Source organism: Cygnus atratus, chromosome 29 (assembly GCF_013377495.2).
Source record: "Cygnus atratus isolate AKBS03 ecotype Queensland, Australia chromosome 29, CAtr_DNAZoo_HiC_assembly, whole genome shotgun sequence".
NCBI lineage: Eukaryota > Metazoa > Chordata > Aves > Anseriformes > Anatidae > Cygnus > Cygnus atratus.
This window is the reverse complement of record NC_066390.1, coordinates 438189-457833: the sequence shown is the minus strand read 5'-3', so window position 1 is coordinate 457833 and position 19645 is coordinate 438189. Positions and strand designations below refer to the sequence as shown.

Here is a 19645-nt window from a genome sequence, read left to right as displayed (position 1 = left end):
GGCCGTGGCTGGTGGCCAAGGGACCCATGTCCGCACCCCACACGCCAAGCTGTGCGAGGTGTCATTGAGGCCTGGTGTCTGGGGAGGTGGGAAGCGCCGAGGAAGGCTGCTGCTGCCCGAGGGGACGCTGTGGGACCCCCGCAGGGCTGTCGGAGCAGAGCTGTCTCCACGGCCGCGGCTCCGATGCTTGCAGCTGCTCTGGGCAAGGGCTTGGGTGCGCCTCGAGCAGAGCAGGTGGCCCAGGACCGCGTCCCAGCAGCTTCCAGGTCCCTCTGAGGATGAAGCTCGCCACGGGAAGCCCCCTTCACACCAGCTTTATTGAGCAGCGTAACAGGGACAGAGACACACATCTCAGGGGCATGCAGGTATCCCCCCAGCCAAGCTGGGCAGGAAAAAAGTGATGATGGTGTCAGAGAGCCAGGCCGGGCAGTAGCTGAGCGGCAGGAAGGCGAGCCGGGCGTCCCAGCCGGCCGTGTAGCGGCTGCGGGGGCAGCGGGCGAGCAGCGCGTGCTCCATGCAGCCGGTGACGATGGACAGGCGGGAGCTGCTCAGGCGGTGCAGCAGGGCCGTGCGCCGGGCATCTGGGGGGGGACAAACGGAGGTCAGCAGCACAGCCCCGGGGGTGTGAGGGCTGGGGAGGGGGGGGGTACTCACAGGTCTCCAAGTAGCAGGGGCTGTAGGCTGCCTGGGTCTCCGCTGGGAGCCTCTCCCAGAGGCGCTCCAAGGCCTTCACCAGCACCCTGGGGTCAGTCATCCCCGTCTGGAAGCCGCCAGGTTCAATGATGGAGATCTGCACCCCAAAGGGGCGCATCTCACGCCTGGCCGGGGAGGGGGCCATCAGCACCCCAGGGACCAGGCATCACGAGGCAATGGGGACCCCCCTGACACCCCTCTGTCCCCCAGGTGGCAGCCGGGGAGCCCTCGCCTCTCCCTGAGGCTCCTCAAAATCCTTCTCTGCTTGCACAACTGCTGGCTCCAGCCTTGCCCAAGTTTCCCAACCCACGGGGACGTCTTTCACAAGCCCTCGCCGTGGCTCAATGCTCATCTCAGCTGTGGGGATGGGAGGCAGCTGGGCACAACTCAAAGCCCTGCGTGGGGAAAGCAGGGTACAACTGCCCAGCACACGGGAGCCCCGAGAGGGATGAGGCTGGCCTCCCCCATACCTGAGGGTGTCGGAGAAGGCCTCCACGCCGTACTTGGAGGGGCAGTACCCCCCACCGAAGAGGGCGATCCGGCCCATCACGCTCGCCACGTTGACCACCCGGCCCTGGGCTCTGCGCACCAGGGGCAGGAGGCTCAGCGTCACCTCGATGAGGCCGACCAGGTTGACGTCCAGCACCTTGACGAAGTCGTCCTTGCTCAGCCACTCATTAGGGGCAGTGGGGATAGCGATCCCGGCGTTGTTCACCAGCCCCCACAGCCCTGGGAAGGGGATGAGTTGAGACAGGGTCTCTGCCCCCTTGCCATGCCTGCAGCCCCAGACGTGCCCCCCATCCTACCTCGGTCACCCACACGCTCCCGGACCCAGGCGGTGGTGGCAGCAATGCTGTGGCTGGAGGTGACATCCAGGAGGATGGTCTGCAGGCGCTGCGAGGTGGCCGCCCGCAGCCTGGCGGCCCCCGGCTCCGTCAGGCAGCCCGCCAGCACCCGCAGCCCCCGCGCGTCCAGCTGCCGTGCCAGCAGGTTGCCGAAGCCCGAGTCGCAGCCCGTGATCAGCACAAACTTCTCCGAGAGGCCGGGCACCGTCTGCCGCTCCCGGTGCCAGCGCCGCAGCCACAACAGCCCCGCCAGCACCGCCAGCCACAGCCACATCCTCGCTGGAGCTCGGCTCTGGGGGAAGGAAGAGACAAAGTGTCCTGTGTGCTGCCCTGGGTCCTGGGGAGCGCGCAGGGACTGGTGGCGTCTGGGTCGGACCTGCACCCCGGGAGCTGTTAGTCTCAGCCATCGGACAGCTCTCCTGAGCACGTAGCGTTAGGGGCTTTTCACTGGTGTTGGGTGGTCTTCGGATCTCAGGTGCAAGGCCCTGCACTTCCCTGCTGGCTGCTGCCCATGGGAGCCCACTGCAGCCGGTGCTCCTCGGGTGGGTGCGCTCGTGGCAGGTGCCGGTTTCAAAGCTCTCTGTCCTACCTGGCCCCTGCATCTCCCTCAGACCCCAACTGCCCATCCTGCTCAGCACTCCCTGGCTGTTTCCTTCTGGCCCTCTTACACATGAGCTTTTGTCCTCAGTGTGACTAAGAAGCACCAAGGAAGTGTTTTTGGTGGAGCCTTGCTGTGCTCCCCCCGAGCATGACACCGCTCTGCCTCTTTCCCTGCAGCAGCATGGTGGGCTGGGGACCTTCAGAGCAGAGCCCACCTCCTCCTCAGAGCAAGCTCCTGCCTTAGCAGTGTTTGGATGTCCTTGAGCCAGCTGTGTCCGAGCCTTTCTATAGCTCCCTCCAGATGTGCCTGACCCAGCCAGAGGAGCTGCACCTTGTGAAAGCTGCAGCCCCAACCCTGGGGTTACCTGGGCAGGTCCTGTGCTGCTCTGGTCCCGCTCAGTGAAGGTCTGTCGCGGCCCATCCCGGTGTGGGGGCCATATAAATAGAGGCTGGCATGCAACAGCCTCAGCCCAGGTATTGAGCAGCAGCTGGGGGAAGAGCCAGAAACCCAAATTGCTCTGGGTCATCCTGCAGGAGAGGCCGGATTGCACCAGCTCCCAGCATAAAACTTTGCATCTCCTGCAGGAGAGGCCGGATTGCACCAGCTCCTGGTATAAAACTCCATTTCTTAATTGCGATTCACTGCCTCATCTTGCACAGATCCATGTGCTGGGAGCTCTGCTTTGGCCTCTGGTAGCTGCCTGTGCTGGCAGAGCTGGCTCGGACCCTTCTGGACACAGCGCTGGGCTGAGTTTGCCTGGCTCAGAAGCCCTGGGGCGGCTGCTTTGTCCCCTTTACCCAGGGCAGGCAGCAGAGGGGCTGGGGCAAGCTCAGAGCAGCGAAGCGGGGCTGGGGGCTCCCCTGGCCACCTGATGCAGCGCTCACTCCCCTTTCCAGCCGCTCTGCCTGTGGGGCACGGAGCCGGCTGCTGCAGCTCGGAGCACCTGGGTGTCCCCAGCACCAGGGCACAGCGAAGCGGGCAGGGGCTGGTGCAGGCGGAGAGGCTCAGCACAGCCGTGCCGACTCTTCTGTCCTGTCTCTCCTGGTGCAGGCAGGGGCATGGCCTCGGTGCGCTGTCTGAGGGAGGGGGCACAACTAAAAAGAAAAGCCCTGCCGTGCAGGGAAGAGGACATTGTCTTTATTTAGCAGCAAACCTGTTTGCTAGCAGGTGACAGCGAGTTGCAGGATGTACGCCGATCTAGGGATTTAGGAACTTCTCTGCACGGCTTCAGCTGCAGGGTGATGCCAGATCTCAGCCCCTGGCTGCTGCTGCCTGCAGCGGCCTCAGGCTTTCTGGGCAGGTTTGGGGTAGGGCCAGGTCAGGATCACGTCGGCGAGGGTGGAGGGCAGGTAGCTGAGGGGGATGAAGAGCAGCTTGGCGTCCCAGCCAGCCGAGTAGCGGGCGCGCGGGTAGCGGCTGGTCAGCGCGTGCTCCATGCAGTCCGTGACCACCGAGAGGTTGGAGTTGCACCTCTTCTGCATCTTCTTGGCTCCTGCCAGAACTGCGGAGGCAGAAGGGGCCCAGTGGGTGCTGAGCCTCGTGCCAAAGGCAACTGAACTCTCTGGCTCTCAGGGCGGCTGGACACCCTGTGGCCCCGTGGTGGGCTTTGGCATCAGGGAGGGAGGACCGTTGCTTTAGCTTCTAGGTGGTATACTTACAGTCCTTCAAGTAATTCTCCCCGTAGCCTGCTTTCGTTTCATCCGAGACCTTCTCCCAGGTGCTAAGAAAACACTTCTCCAGGTTCTGGGCGCCGACGATCGCTGTCTTGAAGTAGCCTGGCTCGATGATGCTGACCTTCACCCCGAAGTGGCGCATCTCAAGCCTGGAAGGATCCGAGCCCCGTGGGACCAGATTCCGGCAGCCAGCACGGGGTCGTGCAGGATGCACGGCAGCCTTGTGACAGGGGACTGTGGGGGGATCCTGGACACGCCAGCACACCCCGTGCCAGCCCCAGCACGCATCCGAGGTGGTTCATGAACAAATGTTTGCTGAGTCTGGATGGGATGGGGTCAGAACAGACCTCGGGGACATTCCCCCGGGATCTGGAGCGAGGGCAAGGTCCAAGCAGGAGGTTTCCTGCCCAGGCAGGTGGTGTCAGCCTGGGGCCAGCAGCCTCCCCTGCAGCCAGGCAGATCCAGCACGCGGGGGAATGAAATCAAAGCCCTGCCACATCCTTCACCGTCCCCTCCCTTGGGCTGCCTCTGCGTGAGCTGGACTGAAGCCAGAGCAGAGGCTGCCAGCGGTGGCCGTGGGTACGGCACGAGGTGGCACTCCGCGTGGGTGGGCGCTGCGTCCCCAAAGGCCCTCTTCGCGCATCTGGTGGTGGCAGCTAAAACAAGCCCACGTGTGCTCGCTGGGGGTGGCAGAGGAAGGGGTCTGCGCAGGTGAAGGCTCTGTCAGAGAAGTGAAGCAGCCTGAAGAACCAGCAGCGGGCTCCGCACATGGACTTACCGGAGGCTGTCGGAGAAGGCCTCCACGCCGTACTTGGAGGGGCAGTACCCCCCACCGAAGAAGGCGATCCGGCCCATCACGCTCGCCACGTTGACCACCCGGCCCCGGGCTCTGCGCACCAGGGGCAGGAGGCTCAGCGTCACCTCGATGAGGCCGACCAGGTTGACGTCCAGCACCTTGACGAAGTCGTCCTTGCTCAGCCACTCATTAGGGGCAGTGGGGATAGCGATCCCGGCGTTGTTCACCAGCCCCCACAGCCCTGGGAAGGGGATGAGTTGAGACAGGGTCTCTGCCCCCTTGCCATGCCCGCAGCCCCAGACGTGTCCCCCCATCCTACCTCGGTCACCCACACGCTCCCGGACCCAGGCGGTGGTGGCAGCAATGCTGTGGCTGGAGGTGACGTCCAGGAGGATGGTCTGCAGGCGCTGCGAGGTGGCCGCCCGCAGCCTGGCGGCCCCCGACTCCGTCAGGCAGCCCGCCAGCACCCGCAGCCCCCGCGCGTCCAGCTGCCGTGCCAGCAGGTTGCCAAAGCCCGAGTCGCAGCCCGTGATCAGCACAAACTTCTCCGAGAGGCCGGGCACCGTCTGCCGCTCCCGGTGCCAGCGCCGCAGCCACAACAGCCCTGCCAGCACCGCCAGCCACAGCCACGGCCCCATCCCGGGCAGGAGGTCGGGGCCCAGCGAGCGGAGCGGGGACACTCGGGGGGCAAGCGGGAGTAGGCACTGCTGCAGCCGCAACCGCTGGATCAGGCCCGCACCGACCTTGGACCTGCCCAACCCTGCAGGGCAGGGTAAATGAGTGCTGGTGGTGGGGCCGGATCTTGGGCCAGCGGCGCTGTGCCAGCAGCTGAGGCTGCAGCCGAGTCTGGGGAGGCACGGGCAGGGGGCTCAGCCCCACAGTGTGTCCCCGGCCCCTTCCAGGCCAGGTCCTGGGCAGGAGCGTGATGGTTTCCTGCCCCGTTCCGGTGTCGCCAGCTCTGTCGACAGCTGGGGCGTGCTGGAGGCGTCTCGCTGCCGGCACTGCCCTGGGCCGCGTCTTACAGCAGCGTTATGGAAGGAGCCTGAAGGAGCAGGCGCTGTGTTTCCTAACGCCGCTCGCTTCTGCTTTTATCACAGGCATCTGGTGGCTCTGGGAACCAGAGCTGGAGAGCAGCAAGAAGCTGCACTGAGCTTGTAGGCACACGCCTGCACAGGCGGTGCCCACAAAACACTCCTGCGCTCCTGCGGCAGTGCTGAGCCTCTCCCCTGCCCCCTTGCAAACCAGCCCAGGGGCAGCCTGTTGTTGGCATGGGGCTGCAGCCTTTGTGTTTGGTCCTTGGGGTTTTGGCTGGGTCTGCGCCCACATGGGCACCCCACAGACCTGTCCTCCCAGCTGCCTGATGCAGCCCCCCCAGCCGCTCCCTCTGCACGCACAGGGCACCAGAGGGGAGCACGGGGCAGCCCCTGCAGAGCCTGGGGCCAGCGAGGGCTGAGCTGCATTGCCCCAAGAGCGGGGCAAGCACCACACCGGGGTCTTCTGTGGCCAGGAAGGAGCTTTGGTCCCTCACAGCCCTCCCAGTCCCCGTGGTCGTTCTCCTCTGCCCGGCAGTGTTTGATGCCTCACCCATCCCCGGGGATGCCCCTGTCCTCCCCTTCCCTCTTGGCGAAGCAGGACCCCCCTGTTCCTTGCTGCTTGTGCAGCATGAAGCCCCCGAAAGCAAAGAGCAGTGGGCGGACGCAAGGCAGCGGCGGTGGCCACACAACACATGCAGGCACTCAGGGCAGTGTTGCTTTCTATGAAATGGCCGCGAACGCCAACAACCGACTGGAGCGAGCGGGGCCTGGGCCGCACGCCCGATGCCGGGGGTATGAGCAGCACCGTGCTGGGCACCGGCTGCGCCCTGAGCGCGCTCCTAGGTGGTGCTGGTGGCGAGCAGGCGGTCGGCCCAGGCGCTGGGCAGGTAGGACAGGGGGATGTAGAAGAGCCTGGCGTCCAGACCGCATCCGTAGCGAGTGCGCGGGTACTCGGCTGTCAGCGCGTGCTCCATGGCGTTGGTGACAAGGGAGAGCTTGGGGTTGGCTGTGACGATGAAATGCTGAAAATTGCTGTTGTCTGCAGAGGGGAAGTGAGAAGTGGGAGCTGGCCGGGCGCCCCGCGCCACGCTGAGATTTAACCCAGTGAGGGCAGCACGTTTTGTTTTCCTTTCCCTGCCACAGGATCCCAGCCGCAGCCCCCTGGCACCCCTGGCACCCACACTCACAGGCCTGGAAGTACTGCTGCCCATACTCCTGCTTGACCTCGTCGGGCGCGCAGTCCCACGCCCGCACGATGCTCTGCCTCACCTCGTCAGAGTCCAGGATGCTGGTCTGGAAGCAGCCGGGCTCGATGATGGACACCTTCACCCCGAAATCCCGGAGCTCACGCCTGGAAGGCAGCGGTGAGCGTGGTGCAGCGGGGATTGGGGCTGGGAGGGGGACAGGGGGATGGGACAGGGGGTACCTGAGGCTGTCGGAGAAGGCCTCCACGCCGTACTTGGAGACGCAGTACCCCCCTCCCACCAGGGCGATGCGCCCCACCATGCTGGCCACGTTGACCACCCGGCCCCGGGCTCTGCGCACCAGGGGCAGGAGGCTCAGCGTCACCTCGATGAGGCCGACCAGGTTGACGTCCAGCACCTTCACGAAGTCATCCTTGCTCAGCCACTCGTTGGGGCCGACCGGGTTGAAGATCCCAGCATTGTTCACCAGCCCCCACAGCCCTGGGGAGGGGATGGGGTGAGACAGGGCCACTGTCCCCTGACGTGCCCGCAGTCCCAGACGTGCCCCCCATCCTACCTCGGTCACCCACATGCTCCCGGACCCAGGCGGTGGCGGCAGCAATGCTGTGGCTGGAGGTGACATCCAGGAGGATGGTCTGCAGGCGCTGCGAGGTGGCCGCCCGCAGCCTGGCGGCCCCCGGCTCCGTCAGGCAGCCCGCCAGCACCCGCAGCCCCCGCGCGTCCAGCTGCCGTGCCAGCAGGTTGCCGAAGCCCGAGTCGCAGCCCGTGATCAGCACAAACTTCTCCGAGAGGCCAGGCACCGTCTGCCGCTCCCGGTGCCAGCGCCGCAGCCACAACAGCCCCGCCAGCACCGCCAGCCACAGCCACAGCCACGACCCCATCCCGGGCAGGAGGTCGGGGCTCAGCGAGCGGAGCGGGGACACTCGGGGGACGAGCGGGGAAGGCGCTGGTGCAGCCGCAAGCACCGGATCAGGCCCGCACCGACCTTGGACCCCCGGGACCGGGCAATGACCGCGGGCGGGGCCAGGGGCTGAGTTCCCTGGGGCGCCCCGAGCCCCCCCTGCCCCTCCCCGGCGGCCGGGGCTCGCTGCAGCCCCGTGCCCTGCCCGTGCCCCTCTGGTAGGTGCAGAGCCGAGCCGTGCCGTGCCGTGCAGGACTGGGGTGGGCTTTGTAGTGCCCGGCCGTGCCGTGCCGTTCTGGGCCATGTCAGGCACTGCAGTGCCCACTCCCGAACCGAGCCGAGCCGTGCCGTGCCGGGCAGGACTGGCACGGACTTTGCGGTGCCCTGCCGTGCCGTGCCGAGCCGTTCCGGGCTATGTCAGGTGCTCAAGCGCCCGTTCCCGAGCCGAGCCGAGCCGAGCCGTATCTGGCTGCGGTGCCCAGGCGGTGCCGGGTGCCGCGCCGCGCCGTGCCGTGCCGTGCCGCGCCATTCCGAGCCGTGCCGGGCGGTGCCGCCCCCCAGCTCCCGGCGGCCCCCGGGCTCAGGCGGCGCCGCCGCTTCCCGCCGCCTGCCGCCATGGCGCGGTTCGAGCCGGCGGCGCTGCCCGAGCTGCTCCCGGTCTTCTACCGGCGGCTCTTCCCGCACGGCGCCTACGGCCGCTGGCTCGGTTACGGCGGCGGTGAGCGGCGGGGGGGGGCCGGGCAGGACGGGGCCGGCGGGGCTGGGCCCGGGGGGCGCGGCGGGAACGGGGCGGGGGGCGCGGGGGGCGCGGGGGGGCCCCGTGCCGGTCCGCGCCGGGTCCCCCCCAGCCCCATCCGTGCCCCCCCCCCCCAGCGGCGAAGAACTACTTCCAGCTGCGGGAGTTCTCCTTCACGCTGCGGGACGACATCTACGTGCGCTTCCAGTCCTTCGGCAGCCCCCAGGAGCTGGAGCGGGAGCTGCAGAAGATAAACCCCTACAAGATCGACATCGGGGCCGTCTACTCCCACCGGGTGAGTCGCAGAACCCTAAAACCCCAAAACAGAATCGTTAGGGTTGGAAGAGCCCTCCAGGATCATCTGGTCCAACTGTCCCCTGCCACCACCGTCACGCGCTAAACCACGTCCCCAAGCACCACGTCCCCAAGCACCACGTCCAAGCTCTCTTTAAACACCCCAAATCCCGCTCCCACCGGGCTCCCCGACCGGCCGGGGGCTGCGGGAGGATGCCGGCCGCCCCGTGCCCCCCGCCGGGGCTGAGCAGGTTGTGCCCCGCAGCCCAGCCAGCACAACACGGTGCACCTGGGGGCCTTCCAGCCCATGGAGAAGGAGCTGGTCTTCGACATCGACATGACGGACTACGACGACGTCCGGACGTGCTGCAGGTTACCGGGGGCGTTCACAGCATGGCCCTGGCCCCAACAAGGTGGAATAGTTGGGAATGGGCACGGCACGGCCGCAGCGCCCGCCTGACCCGCTGCGCTCTGCCCCCAGCTCGGCCGAGATCTGCTCCAAGTGCTGGACCCTGATGACCATCGCTGTTCGCGTCATTGACCGCGCGCTCGTGGGTGAGGGATCCCAGGACCCGCGCAGCCCCTGTCGTGCACCGGGGACGCATCCAGACCCTGCTGCCCCTTGCAGCGCTGCCCTGAAGAGGGGCCTGGGGGAGCTGCTGCGGGGCTGGAGCGGGAGCAGAGGACATGCTGATGCCCAGAGGGTTCTCCCGGCGGGTCTGCAGCGCTGCCTGTGCCAGCACGCTCCCGCAGCCCGGCTGTTCCCCCCGCAGAGGACCTGGGCATGAAGCACCGCCTGTGGGTGTACTCGGGCCGGAGGGGCGTCCACTGCTGGGTGTGCGATGACGCGGTGCGGAAATGGTCCCCGGCGCTGCGCGCGGCCGCCGTGGAGTACCTGACGCTGGTGAAGGTGGGTGCGTGGGGACCGGGCAGCCCTGCCTGCCTTGCCAGGGCTGAGCAACGCTGTCCCCCCAGGGTGGAGCAGAGACCGTGAAGAAAGTGAACCTCTCGGAGCCCATCCACCCGTTCATCAGGTCGGTGGGGACGCTCCTGCCCGGCCCCTGCAGCCGCCGGCCATGGGGCGCTGAGCCTCTCCCTGCTCCTCCTCCGCAGGCGGTCGGTGAACGTGGTGGAGAAGTACTTTGAGGAGTACGCGCTGGTGGGCCAGGACATCCTGGGCAGCCTGGAGCGCTGGGACAAGGTGCTGGCCCTCGTCCCGGAGGATATCCTTCGTGCAGCGGCTTGGGTCCAGGGGAGGGTCTGCGCAGGGGAGCGGGGCTGGTGGTGACCGTGATCAGCCTTAACCGCCAGGCACAGCACCGCGAGCCGCTGCAGAGCGACTTCCCCAAGAAGCGGGACTCAGTGCAGCGCTGGGAGCTGCTGAAGGGCAAGATGGAGCGGACGCGGGTGAGCTCCCATGGGGCTGCCAAGGGGTGAGGGGTGGGTGCTGCAGCCCCCGAGGCTGCACCCTGATCCCCCGTCCCCGCAGCGGACATCGAACGCTGGGAAGAGTGCACCATGCTACGCGGACTGGGAGATCATGCTGCAGTACTGCTTCCCGCGCCTTGATATCAACGTCAGCAAAGGCGTTGGGCACCTGCTGAAGAGCCCCTTCAGTGTCCACCCCAAAACAGGTCAGTCTGGCCACCTGCGGGGCCGGGACGTGGGGCTGGCCACCTCCAGCAGCAACTCCCCTTTCTCGCAGGCCGCATCTCAGTGCCGCTGGATCTGCAGAGGCTGGACCAGTTCGACCCGTTTGCTGTCCCCACCATCAGGTGGGCCAGCAGAGGGGGTCCCCAGTTGGGTCCTGGCTCTGCCGGCAGCCCCTGCAACATCCTGCTGTCACCCGCAGCTCCCTGTGCCACGAGCTGGACGCGGCCGGCGATGACGGGGAGCAGGAGGACGACGGAGAGACGGAGCCAAAGCGGCGTGTGCGGGGTGAGCGGGGCCGCGTCTAGGGTGCGGGGGGTCTCCACCCCACCGGTGGGCTTCTCCCGCTCAGCCCCCTCTGCTCCTGCAGACTACAAGAGGACGAGCCTGGCGCCGTACGTGCGGGTTTTTGAGCAGTTCCTGGAGGAGATGGAGCGCGCCCGGAGGGGGGAGCAGCTCCGGCGAAGCGGTAAGCACCGGGAGGAGAAGCAGCCAGCCTGGGGACCTGGAGGGGCCCCGTGGCTCTGGGGCACTGCTCTTTTCCTGTAAAACTCCTCGTTTCTCCCCTTCCCAGACCTGCAAGGAGATTTCTAATGCTGCTGGGGAGCGCGGCGGCAGCCCCCGTCCTTGCCGTGGGGCCACCGAGGGACCTGCCTGCCACCCGTGGGGGCCCGGTGCCGTGGGGCAGGGCCCTGATGCCCCCTGGCCGATCTCCCCAGCTCCCTTCCGACCGCCGCTGTTTGTGCCTTTTGTATTTTTTGTACCTTTTTTTTGCCCTATTTTTGCCTTTTGTATTTTTTGAACCTTTTCTACCCTGTTTTCCATTAAAAATTTCTGGTCACCCGCGTGCCTACCTCCCTGGGCCGTCCTACCACCGCGGGGCTGGGGCGGGACGGGGCCTGGGGCCGGGGTGGGGCCCCCCAGGACCCCCCCGGATCCCCCAGGACCCCGCCGGGGCCCCGTTCCCGCCCCCCCCCCGGACCGTCCGTGCCCCGGAACCTTGGTGCGCAGCCCTGGGGGCGAGCGGGGAGGGGGACGCTGCCCCGTGCCCCGGAAGCGCTCGGCCCTTCCGGAAGTCGCGCCGCCAGCCGCTCGGTCTCTTTCCGACGCCATCTTGGGCCCCGCTACCCGCACGGTGAGCGCCGCCGCCGCCATCCGCCGCCATCCGCCGCAGCGGGGCACCGGGGCCGGGGGGGAGGGTGCGGGAGGGCGGTGGCGGCGGGGCCGAGGCCGCCGGGAGCACCCGGGAGGCGGCGGGGACGGGGGAGGCGGGACCGGGGGCGACCGGGGGGGGACCGGAGGGGTTCGGGGCGGACCGGGGGGGGACCGGAGGGGGCAGGGAGGGACCTGGGGGGGCGGCGGAGCGGAGCCGTCGGTACCGGGAGGGGCCCGGGGGATCCCGGGGGGGGGGGGGGGTCGAGCGCCGGTGGTGCGGGCAGGGCGAGCTCCCGGCGGCCCCCCCGGGCGGCTCCCGGTGCGGCCGCGAGCCCGGTGCCGTTTTGCTTTCCCCGGTGGGCGCAGCAATGCCTGGTGAAGCTACAGAAACCGTCCCGGCCACGGAGCAGGAGCTGCCGCAGCCGCAGGCTGAGACAGGTGAGCGCGGCGGGGGCGGCCGGGGACGGGGGGCGGGAGGGCCGGGGACAAACCGGGAGAAAGCGGGGAGCCGCCGGGTGTCAGCCCCGGGGCAGGAGCGGGGGGGGCGCGGCGAGGCTCCGGCACCGGGCTCGGGGCTGTCCCGGTGGCTGCGGGCGCTCCCTGCCCCCAGCCGGGGCTTCTCGGAGGGGTTTTGGGGTCGGGACCCCGAGGGACCCCGGTGTGCGCCGCGGCACCGGGCGGCCTCGGTCCCGTACGGACGGGAAGCTTTCGGCGGCGGCCCCGGCTGGTGCCTCGGCGGCCCGGGGGGGGCCTTGGGTCAGCCACGCTCGAGGCTTTTGGGGGGTGGTTTGCACAACGAGACGGGAAACGCGCGAGGGGGCCGCTGAGGGCGATGGGGGCCCCGTGATGGCAGGACGCCGTCGGGGCCGCGCTGCCTGCCGACGTGCCCCAGCCCCGGGGGACCGAGGGGCAGAGAGGGCCCTGCCCGCGGGCGGGCGGGATTTGGGGGCCGGGGGAGAAGCCGCAGCGTCCTGCGGGGCCCGGGGGTGCTGGCAGGAAGCCTCCGTCGCCGCCTCCTGCCGCCGGGAGCGGGCTCGAGGGGCGGCTGCGGTGACGGGGGGGCACCGAGCTCGCCGCGGGTCGGAGCTGCCGGGGGGCTCGCGTCCCTCGGGGCTTCTCCGGCCCCGTCTCCTCCTGTCGGGTCCCGGCCTCGCGGAGCGCAGCGAGGCTGGGGGAGGGTGGCCACGAGCACGGCTCGGCCGGCGACGCCGTGACCGGGGGCCCGTCCGCGGGCAGCAACACGGGAGAGGGGCAGCGGCCTCCGTCCCGTCGTGGGAGGCCTTGGGGTCACCGGGAGACCCTTGCGGTCGGTGCCCCTTGCGGGGGGGGACGGGACACCTCGCGGGGAGGTGGCGGCGGGGACGGAGAAGGAGCAGAGCTGGGGGTGGGGCTGAGCCTCCTGGGGGGGGCAGCGGGGGTCAGAAGCGCCTGGGCCGCGGTTCTCGGGGAGCGGAGAGGTCCCCGCGCGCGGAGGGGGCTGCCGGGAGCCTTCCCTGGGGGTGCTGCCGCTCGGGGCGGGGGGGGGGCGGTGAGGACTGGGGCGTCTGGGCGGCCCCGGTGGTAACTGGGGAAGCGCTTGTGCGCGGCTGCTTTCTCCTGGACGTGGCGAGAGGCAGCGCCTGGCGGGGTGGGGGGGTGGGGAAATTTGGGGCTGCGTGGGCCGGGCTGGGACACGAGCTGCCAAATCCTCAGCCTGGCGGGGGGCCCGGCCGCCTGCGGGGCTGGTTCCGCTCCCCTGACCGGTGGTGCTGGTCTCACCGGCCCGGGCGGCGCCGCCGCCCAGCTCTGCCCCGCCTTCGGGGCGCTGTCGGGGCCTGTCTGTGAGCCGGGGGGGCCCTGTCTCAGTCCCCCGACCTTCTCCCCGCTCAGCTCCCGCAGCCCCGTTGCCGCTCCTCCTGCCGCAGCGCCCGGTGCCCGAGGCCGCCCCGCGCCACCCGTGCGAGCGGCGCGCTGCCCGGCGCCGGGGCGTTCCCCTGCTCCCGAAGGAGCCCCACGCGCGGGGCGAGGGGCGGCGGTGGGAGCGCCCCCGGAGCGGCTGGACGCGCAGCGCGCTCGCTCGGCCGTTTCTGGGCTGCCGCTGCCCCGGCGCCGCACCGAGGGCCGGGGCTGGGGTGGGGCCGGGGCCGAGCGGGGGCTGCCGGCGGGTCCCGGTCCCCGTCCCTGCCCCGCGGGGTCCCACCGGGCCCGGCCCCGCGGCCGCCCCCTTCTCACGGGTCCGCTTTGTTTCTCTCCCCCAGCTCTTCTCCACGCTGCTCCTTCCCCGCCTCCGCCTCCGGCCCCCGGCCCCGCTGCCCCGGCTGCCCCAGGGGAGCCGGCCCCGGCCCCCCTCTCCCCCGTCGCGGTCCCCGCTGCGGCGTTTCCCGTCTCCTCCGTGCCCCCCCAGCTCCCTGCCCCAGCCCTGCCCCTTCCCCTTAATTCCCCCCCTCCGGCCCCGGGGTCCCCAGGGCCCGCCGCCGCTGTCCCGCTCAGCCCCGTGTCCCCGGGACTCCCCCCGCCGCCGTCCCCCGCTGCCATCCCCGCCGCGGGGCCTTCCCCGCTGAGCCCCGTCCGTCCCCCAGTGGCTCTCGGCCCCCCTGCTGCCCCCCCCAGCCCCGCAGGAACCTCCGTGGCCTCGGCCCCTCGCCCCTCTCCTGCCCCCGCCCCTCCCCACAGCCCCGGGGTGACCCCGGCTGCTCTTGCCCCGACCCCTCCCCGTCCCGTGGGGCCCCCCCCGCTTTGTACCCAGAGCCCGGGCGCTCCCCCCGTCTGCCCCTTCCTGGCCCCAGCGGTGCCGCTGCCTCCTGCCGCCCCCCAGCCTCCCCTGGCCGCCCCCCCGTGCCCCCCCGTCTTCCTGGCAGCCCCCCTGGCGCTGGCCCCGCTGCTGCCCCCCGGGGCGGCCCCCGGGAGCCCCTCTGCAGCCCCCCAGGGCTCGCTGCCCGCGGCCCCCGTCCCTCCGCTGCCCCCGGCCGCTCCTGCTGGGGCCGGGACCCAGCCTGGGGACCCTGCCCTGGCAGCCCCCGCAGCCCCGGCACCTCCCGGGAGCCCCGACCCCGGGGCCGCTCCCGGTGCTGCCGCCCTGCCCCAAACCCCCCCAGCCGCCGCGCCCCCCCCAGCACCGCCGGCAGCTCCGGGGGCCGCTGCGCCCGCTGCTCCTGCCGGCTTCCCACCGGCCGTGCCCGTGCCGGCAGCGCCAGCCGCCCCTCCTGCGGCCCCCCCTGCTCCTCTGAGCCCTCCGAACGCCCCCTCGGCCCCTGCTGCCCCCCCGGCCCCTGCTGCCCCCAAATCTCCTCCCTCGAGCCCCCCTACTCCCGCGCCGCCTCCTGCGGCCCCGCCAGCTCCAGCCGCCCCCGCCGCAGCCACCGCGGCTCCCGAGGGCCCAGCCGATGCCCCCTCTGCCACCCCCTCTCCTGTCGCACCGCCGGGGGCTGCTCCAGCCGCCCCCCCTGCAGCCAAAAATCCCCCAAAGGGCCCCGCCGCTGCCCCCGCTGCCCCAGCTCCTGCAGCTCCCCCGGCTCCGGCTGCCCCCCCTGCAGCCAAAAAGCCCCCCAAGAGCCCGGCTGCTGCCCCAGCTGCCCCCAGTGCCCCGGCTCCTGCAGCTGCCCCAGCTCCGGCCGCCCCCCCTGCGGCCAAGAAGCCCCTCAAGGGCCCGGCCGCTGCCCCCGCTGCTCCCCCTGCCCCTGCTGCGCCAGCTCCTGCAGCCAAAGCGCTTCCCGTTCCCCCCGCAGCCCCCCCCGCCCCCCCGGCAGCCAAAGCAGCTCCTGCCAGCCCAGCTCCTGGCGCTCCGCCTCCTGCTTCTGGTGCCCCCCCAAAGCCTCCGGCCGAGCGCGCCGCCCCTGCGCCCCCAAACCCAGAAGCCGACCCCCCCGCTGCCGCGCCGGGGGGCGACCTCGCCCCCCCCGCCGCCTCTGTGCCGACCGCCGCCCCCGCCAAGAAGCGCCCCCCCCCGGCTAAGGCCAGCAAGCCGGCCCCGCGCCCCCCCCCCCGCCCCGGCCAAAGCCCCCCCGAAAGCCCCCGCGCCCGCCAGCGCTGCCGTGGAGGACGACGACGACCTGCCCCCCCTGCTCCCCCCCGAGGCGCCCGCTGCCGAGCCGCCGCTGCAGCCCGTCCTGGTGGACCTCACCCCCCGAGCCGCCGCCGTGGCCCCCGCTGCGGCCCCCCCGGCTCCCGCCGCCAAGGCGCCCGTGCTGAGGAACGACAAGGGTATCGGCCGCCCCCGTTTGCCGTGTGCATGGAGTGTCACGGGCTGCCCACCAGATACTAACCCCAACCCCCCCACCCCCGCGGGACCCCCGCGGCGCGGGCGGCGGAGGCGGGAGTGAGCCCAGCCTGCCCGCGGAGCGCTGCCGGCCCCGTCCCGCGGCACTAACGGCGTGCTGTGGGGCACGGAGCACGGGGTGGGCTGCGCGCGGGCGTTGCGGCTGCTGCCTGAGCTGGCTTCACGCTCGGAGCTCCCCGGGGAGAGCCGCGCGCTTGCGTCTGGTGTGTGCTGTGGTTTCCCACCCGCCGAGCGGAGCAGGGGCAGGGCAGGGCCTGGCGGACCCTGGGTGCCCCCCAGGAGCCTGCGCAGAGCTTTGCCGCGGGCTCAGCGTGGCCGCGGATGCGGAGACCCTTCCCCGAGAAGGAAACGGGACGGAGTCCAGGTAACAGCTGCATGAGAGTGTGGCGCTCAGCCTGCCCCGCGCGCTGGAGGCGGCGCGGTTCTGCTCCGGGCACCGGCACGTTGCAGGCAAAAAAAAAAACAAACAAAAAAACCCGCGCCGCGCTTCGCGAGGGGATCGCGCGCTGCAGGAGCTGGCGGCCCCCGGGGCTTCCTGGGCAGCCGGCAGCCTTCGGGACGGGCAGAGACCCCAAAATGCTTCCGTGGTGGGGAAACTCCAAGGTCACCCCAAGTCATCCCCCCGTCAGGAAGGTCTCCGAAAGGCGCGGCAGCCCCGAGCACGTGGCGAGCTGGGGCTCGTTTGCTCGCTGCGTCGTCGGCTCCCGCGCCGCCGGCAGGCCCGAGGAGGTGCGAGGGGTGCTGCTGCTGGGCGCTCGCCCTCGAGCCTGGGGCCTCGGTGTCGCGGTGAGCCTCCAGGCACCCGCGCTGCTCCGGGAGCCCCGCGGAGCGCAGCCTTGCCCGGGCACGGCCCTGGTGCGGGTTTTTTGGCCGCTCCTGGGGAGTTTTTGTGCGGAGAGCGCCGGGAGGAGGCAGCTCGTGCCCGGTGCTGTCCCGCTGCGGTTGCAGGGAGGGCGCCTCCCGCCAGGTGTTGCTCAACCCCGCTGGCTGAAATGCGACGGGGGTGGAACTTTTGGCTGCGCCAGCACCTGGCGGCGCCGGCAGCAGAGTTCACGCCGAGGCAGCGCGGGTCCTTGTGTCCCCGGGCCCGCCTGCTGCTCCGTGCGGGGTTCTGAGCTGAGAAGCTGACACGTTTCTTTCGGTAGGGTCCGGAACAGAGTCTGACAGCGATGAATCCGTCCCAGAGCTCGAAGAGCAAGACTCCACGCAGGCCACGACACAGCAGGCGCAGGTAGGGAGGAGGAGGCGCATGTAGCCGGCCGGGGCAGAGCCCCCAGCACCGCCGCAGGGTTGTCACCGCTCCCTCTCGTTTGCTCTCCTCGCAGCTCGCAGCAGCAGCTGAAATAGATGAAGAACCCGTTAGCAAAGCAAAACAGAGCCGGAGTGAAAAGAAAGCACGGAAGGTGAGGCGGGAGGCGGATGGGCCGGAGCTGTCCGCAGCGAACAGCCCGGGCTCGGCTCAGGGTCGGGCGCGGCGTCCCCGGGTGTTCGGGTGCTCGCCTCGCGAGCCTGTTGGGGACAGCAGCCCCTCTCCTCCTGCCCTGCCGCCACAGCAGCAGAGGTTTGCGTGATTTTCCGCCCTTGTTAGGCCCCAAGGCCGGGGGACGTCCCTGAGCACAGGCCCAGTCCTTGCAGCTGGGGTGGCTCCAGGTCGTGGCGTGGACCTGCGCCGGTCCTGGGGGGAGAGCGCCCCTCCCCCCACCCCCCCCAGGTTTCCAGCGCCGCGTCGGTCGAAAAGGAACGCTCGTGGGCAGCGCTGAAACGCACCCTGCCCTGTGCGTGAGAGCTCCGATCGCTGGACGGGGCCCCCCGGGCAGCAGCTGAGCGGGCTGGGCTGCCTCAGGAACTCCTCGCCTCATTCCCTTCCTCGCTTGGTTTTCAGGCAATGTCTAAGCTGGGCCTTCGCCAGGTCACGGGAGTCACCAGGGTCACCATCCGGAAATCCAAGAACATCCTCTTTGTCATCACAAAGCCAGACGTGTACAAGAGCCCAGCGTCAGACACCTACATAGTCTTCGGCGAAGCGAAGGTGAGCTGGCCGCGTGGCCGGCTGCTGAGCTGCACGGTGCTGGGGCGCGCCCCGGGGTGCTGCGGGCAGGCCCGCGGTGCTCAGCGAGGGCCGGCTCCCTCCCCCCCCCCCGCCCGCCGCGCGGGGCTGGCCTCGCTCACGCTCCTTCCCTCCTGCAGATCGAAGACCTGTCCCAGCAGGCCCAGCTGGCAGCCGCCGAGAAGTTCAAGGTGCAGGGAGAAGCTGTCTCAAACATCCAGGAGAACACGCAGACCCCCACTGTGCAGGAGGAGAGCGAGGAAGAGGAGGTGAGCCTTCCCCGCTGTAGCCCTGCGGCGGGGCCGGGCGCTTCCCCGGCCATCCCCTGCCCGTGGGCATCTCTCTGCGGGGGCCAAGCAGCGTGCGCTGGCCCAGAGGCGCCCCGGGCAGCTGCGGAGGCAGGGGCTGGATTTGCAGGCTCCTTACCTGCCGCTCCTGCCTGAGCCTCCTCCCCGGCCGCCTCCAGTGGTGCTGTTAAGACACGAGGTTTTCTTTCCTTTCCCTTGCCTCGGGGGCAAAAGGAGGTGCGGGGGCTTACCCCGGAGGTCCTGGTCCCAGTCCCTGCCAGAGGAGTGTCCGCAGGGCTGGGGCCTGCCCCAAAGCTTCCTGAGGCCTGAGCGGGAGCGACCCCGATCCACGCGATCCCATTTTCCTCCGCCGGGCACGGAGCAACCTCTGCGTTCAGCTGCAGTCAGCCCTGGGCTCTGTCTCCTCAGGTCGACGAAACCGGCGTCGAGGTGAAAGACATTGAGCTGGTCATGTCTCAGGCGAACGTGTCCCGAGCGAAGGCAGTCCGTGCCCTGAAGAACAACAGTAACGATATTGTAAATGCTATAATGGTGAGTGTGGGCGGCCCGGAAATCTGGGGGGCTGGGGAGGGAGCGGGGTTGGAAGCGGGACTCCCTGGGTGGGAGAGGTGCGTGCGGCGCGGCGTTCCCTGCGGGCGCCAGCAGAGCGAGAGCTTGGGGTTGTGCGGGGCAGGGCAGGGGGCGTGGGGCTGGCTGGGACCAGGTCCCTGCGCGTGGCCAGGGCACGCGGGGCTGCGGGCCGTGGGGCGGCTGGAAGCTGGCTCCTGACTCGTCTTTCTCTCCGCAGGAGTTGACGATGTAGCCGTCAGGAGGGAGGAGCCTTTTTTGGTGTTTCAGAGAAAAGTAAAATGAAACTAAATTTAAAATTTGTACTATTTCTATCCATTAATAAAAGTTGTGGCTTATTGTTGGTGAAACGCTTTTCCCCCTCTGGTTCGGCCTCGCTGCCGTCCCTTCCCCGGTAGCGGAGGCCCCAGGGTGGAGCCTTCCTCTCGGGGAGATCCCGGCCCCGATACCCCGGCGCGTCCTGCCGGGGTGGAACAGCACCTGCCCGCTCCCCGCTTCCTTCCTCACGCCTGGCCCAGAGCCTCGGGGGGGGAGGCCGTGAGGGGAGCGGGGCCGGGGGAGACCCCGGGGGTCCCGTGCTGGCCTCCCGGTGGGCAGCGCTCGGGGGGGACCTCGCGAGGGGAGCGGGGCAGGAGGCGCGGGGCGCTGGCTCGGCAGGGAGCTGGTTGGGGGCCTTCCACGGCCCTCCTGCCCCCTGCGCCTCAGCGGGAGGCCCGGGGCCGGGCAGGGGAGCAGCGAATTAACGGCGGGGGCAGAACCGGCGGCTGCGCGGCGAGCCCAGCACCGGGGGGAGGCCGCGGGGCCCCGCCGGGCCTAGGCCCAGGCCTAAGGCCCAGGCCCAGGCCTCCCCCGTCGCCATGGCAACCGCCGGGCTCCCCGTCTCCA

At 70.3% G+C, this 19645-nt stretch overlaps 5 protein-coding genes across 7 annotated transcripts; 2 read left to right on the top strand and 3 right to left on the bottom strand.

Moving 5' to 3' along the window:
- Positions 1-351: 351 nt before the first annotated feature.
- On the bottom strand, positions 352-1812 carry LOC118260197 (retinol dehydrogenase 16-like). Its single transcript, XM_035570286.1, has 4 exons — positions 1500-1812; positions 1164-1422; positions 655-818; positions 352-581 (listed from the first exon to the last, which is right to left on the bottom strand). Exons 1-4 carry the CDS (start codon positions 1810-1812, stop codon positions 352-354), a joined length of 966 nt encoding a protein of 321 aa, XP_035426179.1.
- A 1610-nt stretch (positions 1813-3422) lies between these two features.
- On the bottom strand, positions 3423-5246 carry LOC118260198 (retinol dehydrogenase 16-like). The gene is made up of 4 exons (XM_035570287.1): positions 4928-5246; positions 4591-4849; positions 3798-3961; positions 3423-3640 (listed from the first exon to the last, which is right to left on the bottom strand). Exons 1-4 carry the CDS (start codon positions 5244-5246, stop codon positions 3423-3425), a joined length of 960 nt encoding a protein of 319 aa, XP_035426180.1.
- Positions 5247-6335: 1089 nt separating this feature from the next.
- LOC118260178 (17-beta-hydroxysteroid dehydrogenase type 6-like) lies at positions 6336-8286 on the bottom strand. Of its 2 annotated transcripts, none has more exons than XM_035570254.2 (4): positions 7404-8286; positions 7069-7327; positions 6830-6993; positions 6336-6681 (listed from the first exon to the last, which is right to left on the bottom strand). In XM_035570254.2, the coding sequence occupies exons 1-4, from the start codon at positions 8050-8052 to the stop codon at positions 6482-6484; spliced, it is 1272 nt and encodes a 423-aa protein (XP_035426147.1). In that variant the 5' UTR covers positions 8053-8286; the 3' UTR covers positions 6336-6481. The 2 variants fall into 2 exon arrangements, with proteins under 2 accessions (XP_035426147.1, XP_035426148.1); XM_035570255.2 differs by having other exon boundaries at positions 6912-6993.
- An 18-nt stretch (positions 8287-8304) lies between these two features.
- On the top strand, positions 8305-11269 carry PRIM1 (DNA primase subunit 1). Of its 2 annotated transcripts, XM_050715967.1 has the most exons (13): positions 8308-8466; positions 8622-8779; positions 9044-9150; positions 9260-9333; positions 9552-9688; positions 9754-9812; positions 9892-10002; positions 10095-10185; positions 10268-10412; positions 10484-10553; positions 10631-10716; positions 10799-10897; positions 11003-11269. In XM_050715967.1, the coding sequence occupies exons 1-13, from the start codon at positions 8364-8366 to the stop codon at positions 11020-11022; spliced, it is 1260 nt and encodes a 419-aa protein (XP_050571924.1). In that variant the 5' UTR covers positions 8308-8363; the 3' UTR covers positions 11023-11269. The 2 variants fall into 2 exon arrangements, with proteins under 2 accessions (XP_050571923.1, XP_050571924.1); XM_050715966.1 differs by having other exon boundaries at positions 8305-8466; positions 10484-10897.
- Positions 11270-11412: 143 nt separating this feature from the next.
- NACA (nascent polypeptide associated complex subunit alpha) lies at positions 11413-19110 on the top strand. The gene is made up of 8 exons (XM_035570224.2): positions 11413-11563; positions 11950-12021; positions 16984-17069; positions 17164-17241; positions 17721-17867; positions 18026-18154; positions 18602-18724; positions 18981-19110. Exons 2-8 carry the CDS (start codon positions 11952-11954, stop codon positions 18993-18995), a joined length of 648 nt encoding a protein of 215 aa, XP_035426117.1. The 5' UTR covers positions 11413-11563; positions 11950-11951; the 3' UTR covers positions 18996-19110.
- The last annotated feature ends 535 nt before the right edge of the window (positions 19111-19645 follow it).

Excerpts from the sequence above, each read along its gene's own strand:
- LOC118260178 (XM_035570254.2), bottom strand. The coding sequence starts at position 8,052 with ATGGCCCAGAACGGCACGGCACGGCCGGGCACTACAAAGCCCACCCCA. Across the intron at positions 6,994-7,068 it reads GCCTTCTCCGACAGCCTCAG|GCGTGAGCTCCGGGATTTCG; the intron begins GTACCCCCTGTC and ends GCTGCCTTCCAG. Across the intron at positions 6,682-6,829 it reads GCAGCAGTACTTCCAGGCCT|ACAACAGCAATTTTCAGCAT; the intron begins GTGAGTGTGGGT and ends TCCCCTCTGCAG.
- NACA (XM_035570224.2), top strand. The coding sequence starts at position 11,952 with ATGCCTGGTGAAGCTACAGAAACCGTCCCGGCCACGGAGCAGGAGCTG. Across the intron at positions 12,022-16,983 it reads GCAGCCGCAGGCTGAGACAG|GGTCCGGAACAGAGTCTGAC; the intron begins GTGAGCGCGGCG and ends TTCTTTCGGTAG. Across the intron at positions 17,070-17,163 it reads CCACGACACAGCAGGCGCAG|CTCGCAGCAGCAGCTGAAAT; the intron begins GTAGGGAGGAGG and ends CTCTCCTCGCAG.
- LOC118260197 (XM_035570286.1), bottom strand. The coding sequence starts at position 1,812 with ATGTGGCTGTGGCTGGCGGTGCTGGCGGGGCTGTTGTGGCTGCGGCGC. Across the intron at positions 819-1,163 it reads GCCTTCTCCGACACCCTCAG|GCGTGAGATGCGCCCCTTTG; the intron begins GTATGGGGGAGG and ends CTCCCCGGCCAG. Across the intron at positions 582-654 it reads CCCCTGCTACTTGGAGACCT|ATGCCCGGCGCACGGCCCTG; the intron begins GTGAGTACCCCC and ends GTCCCCCCCCAG.
- LOC118260198 (XM_035570287.1), bottom strand. The coding sequence starts at position 5,246 with ATGGGGCCGTGGCTGTGGCTGGCGGTGCTGGCAGGGCTGTTGTGGCTG. Across the intron at positions 4,850-4,927 it reads GGAGCGTGTGGGTGACCGAG|GGCTGTGGGGGCTGGTGAAC; the intron begins GTAGGATGGGGG and ends TCCCCTTCCCAG. Across the intron at positions 3,641-3,797 it reads GGAGAATTACTTGAAGGACT|TTCTGGCAGGAGCCAAGAAG; the intron begins GTAAGTATACCA and ends CTGCCTCCGCAG.
- PRIM1 (XM_050715966.1), top strand. The coding sequence starts at position 8,364 with ATGGCGCGGTTCGAGCCGGCGGCGCTGCCCGAGCTGCTCCCGGTCTTC. Across the intron at positions 9,334-9,551 it reads CATTGACCGCGCGCTCGTGG|AGGACCTGGGCATGAAGCAC; the intron begins GTGAGGGATCCC and ends TTCCCCCCGCAG. Across the intron at positions 9,689-9,753 it reads AGTACCTGACGCTGGTGAAG|GGTGGAGCAGAGACCGTGAA; the intron begins GTGGGTGCGTGG and ends CTGTCCCCCCAG.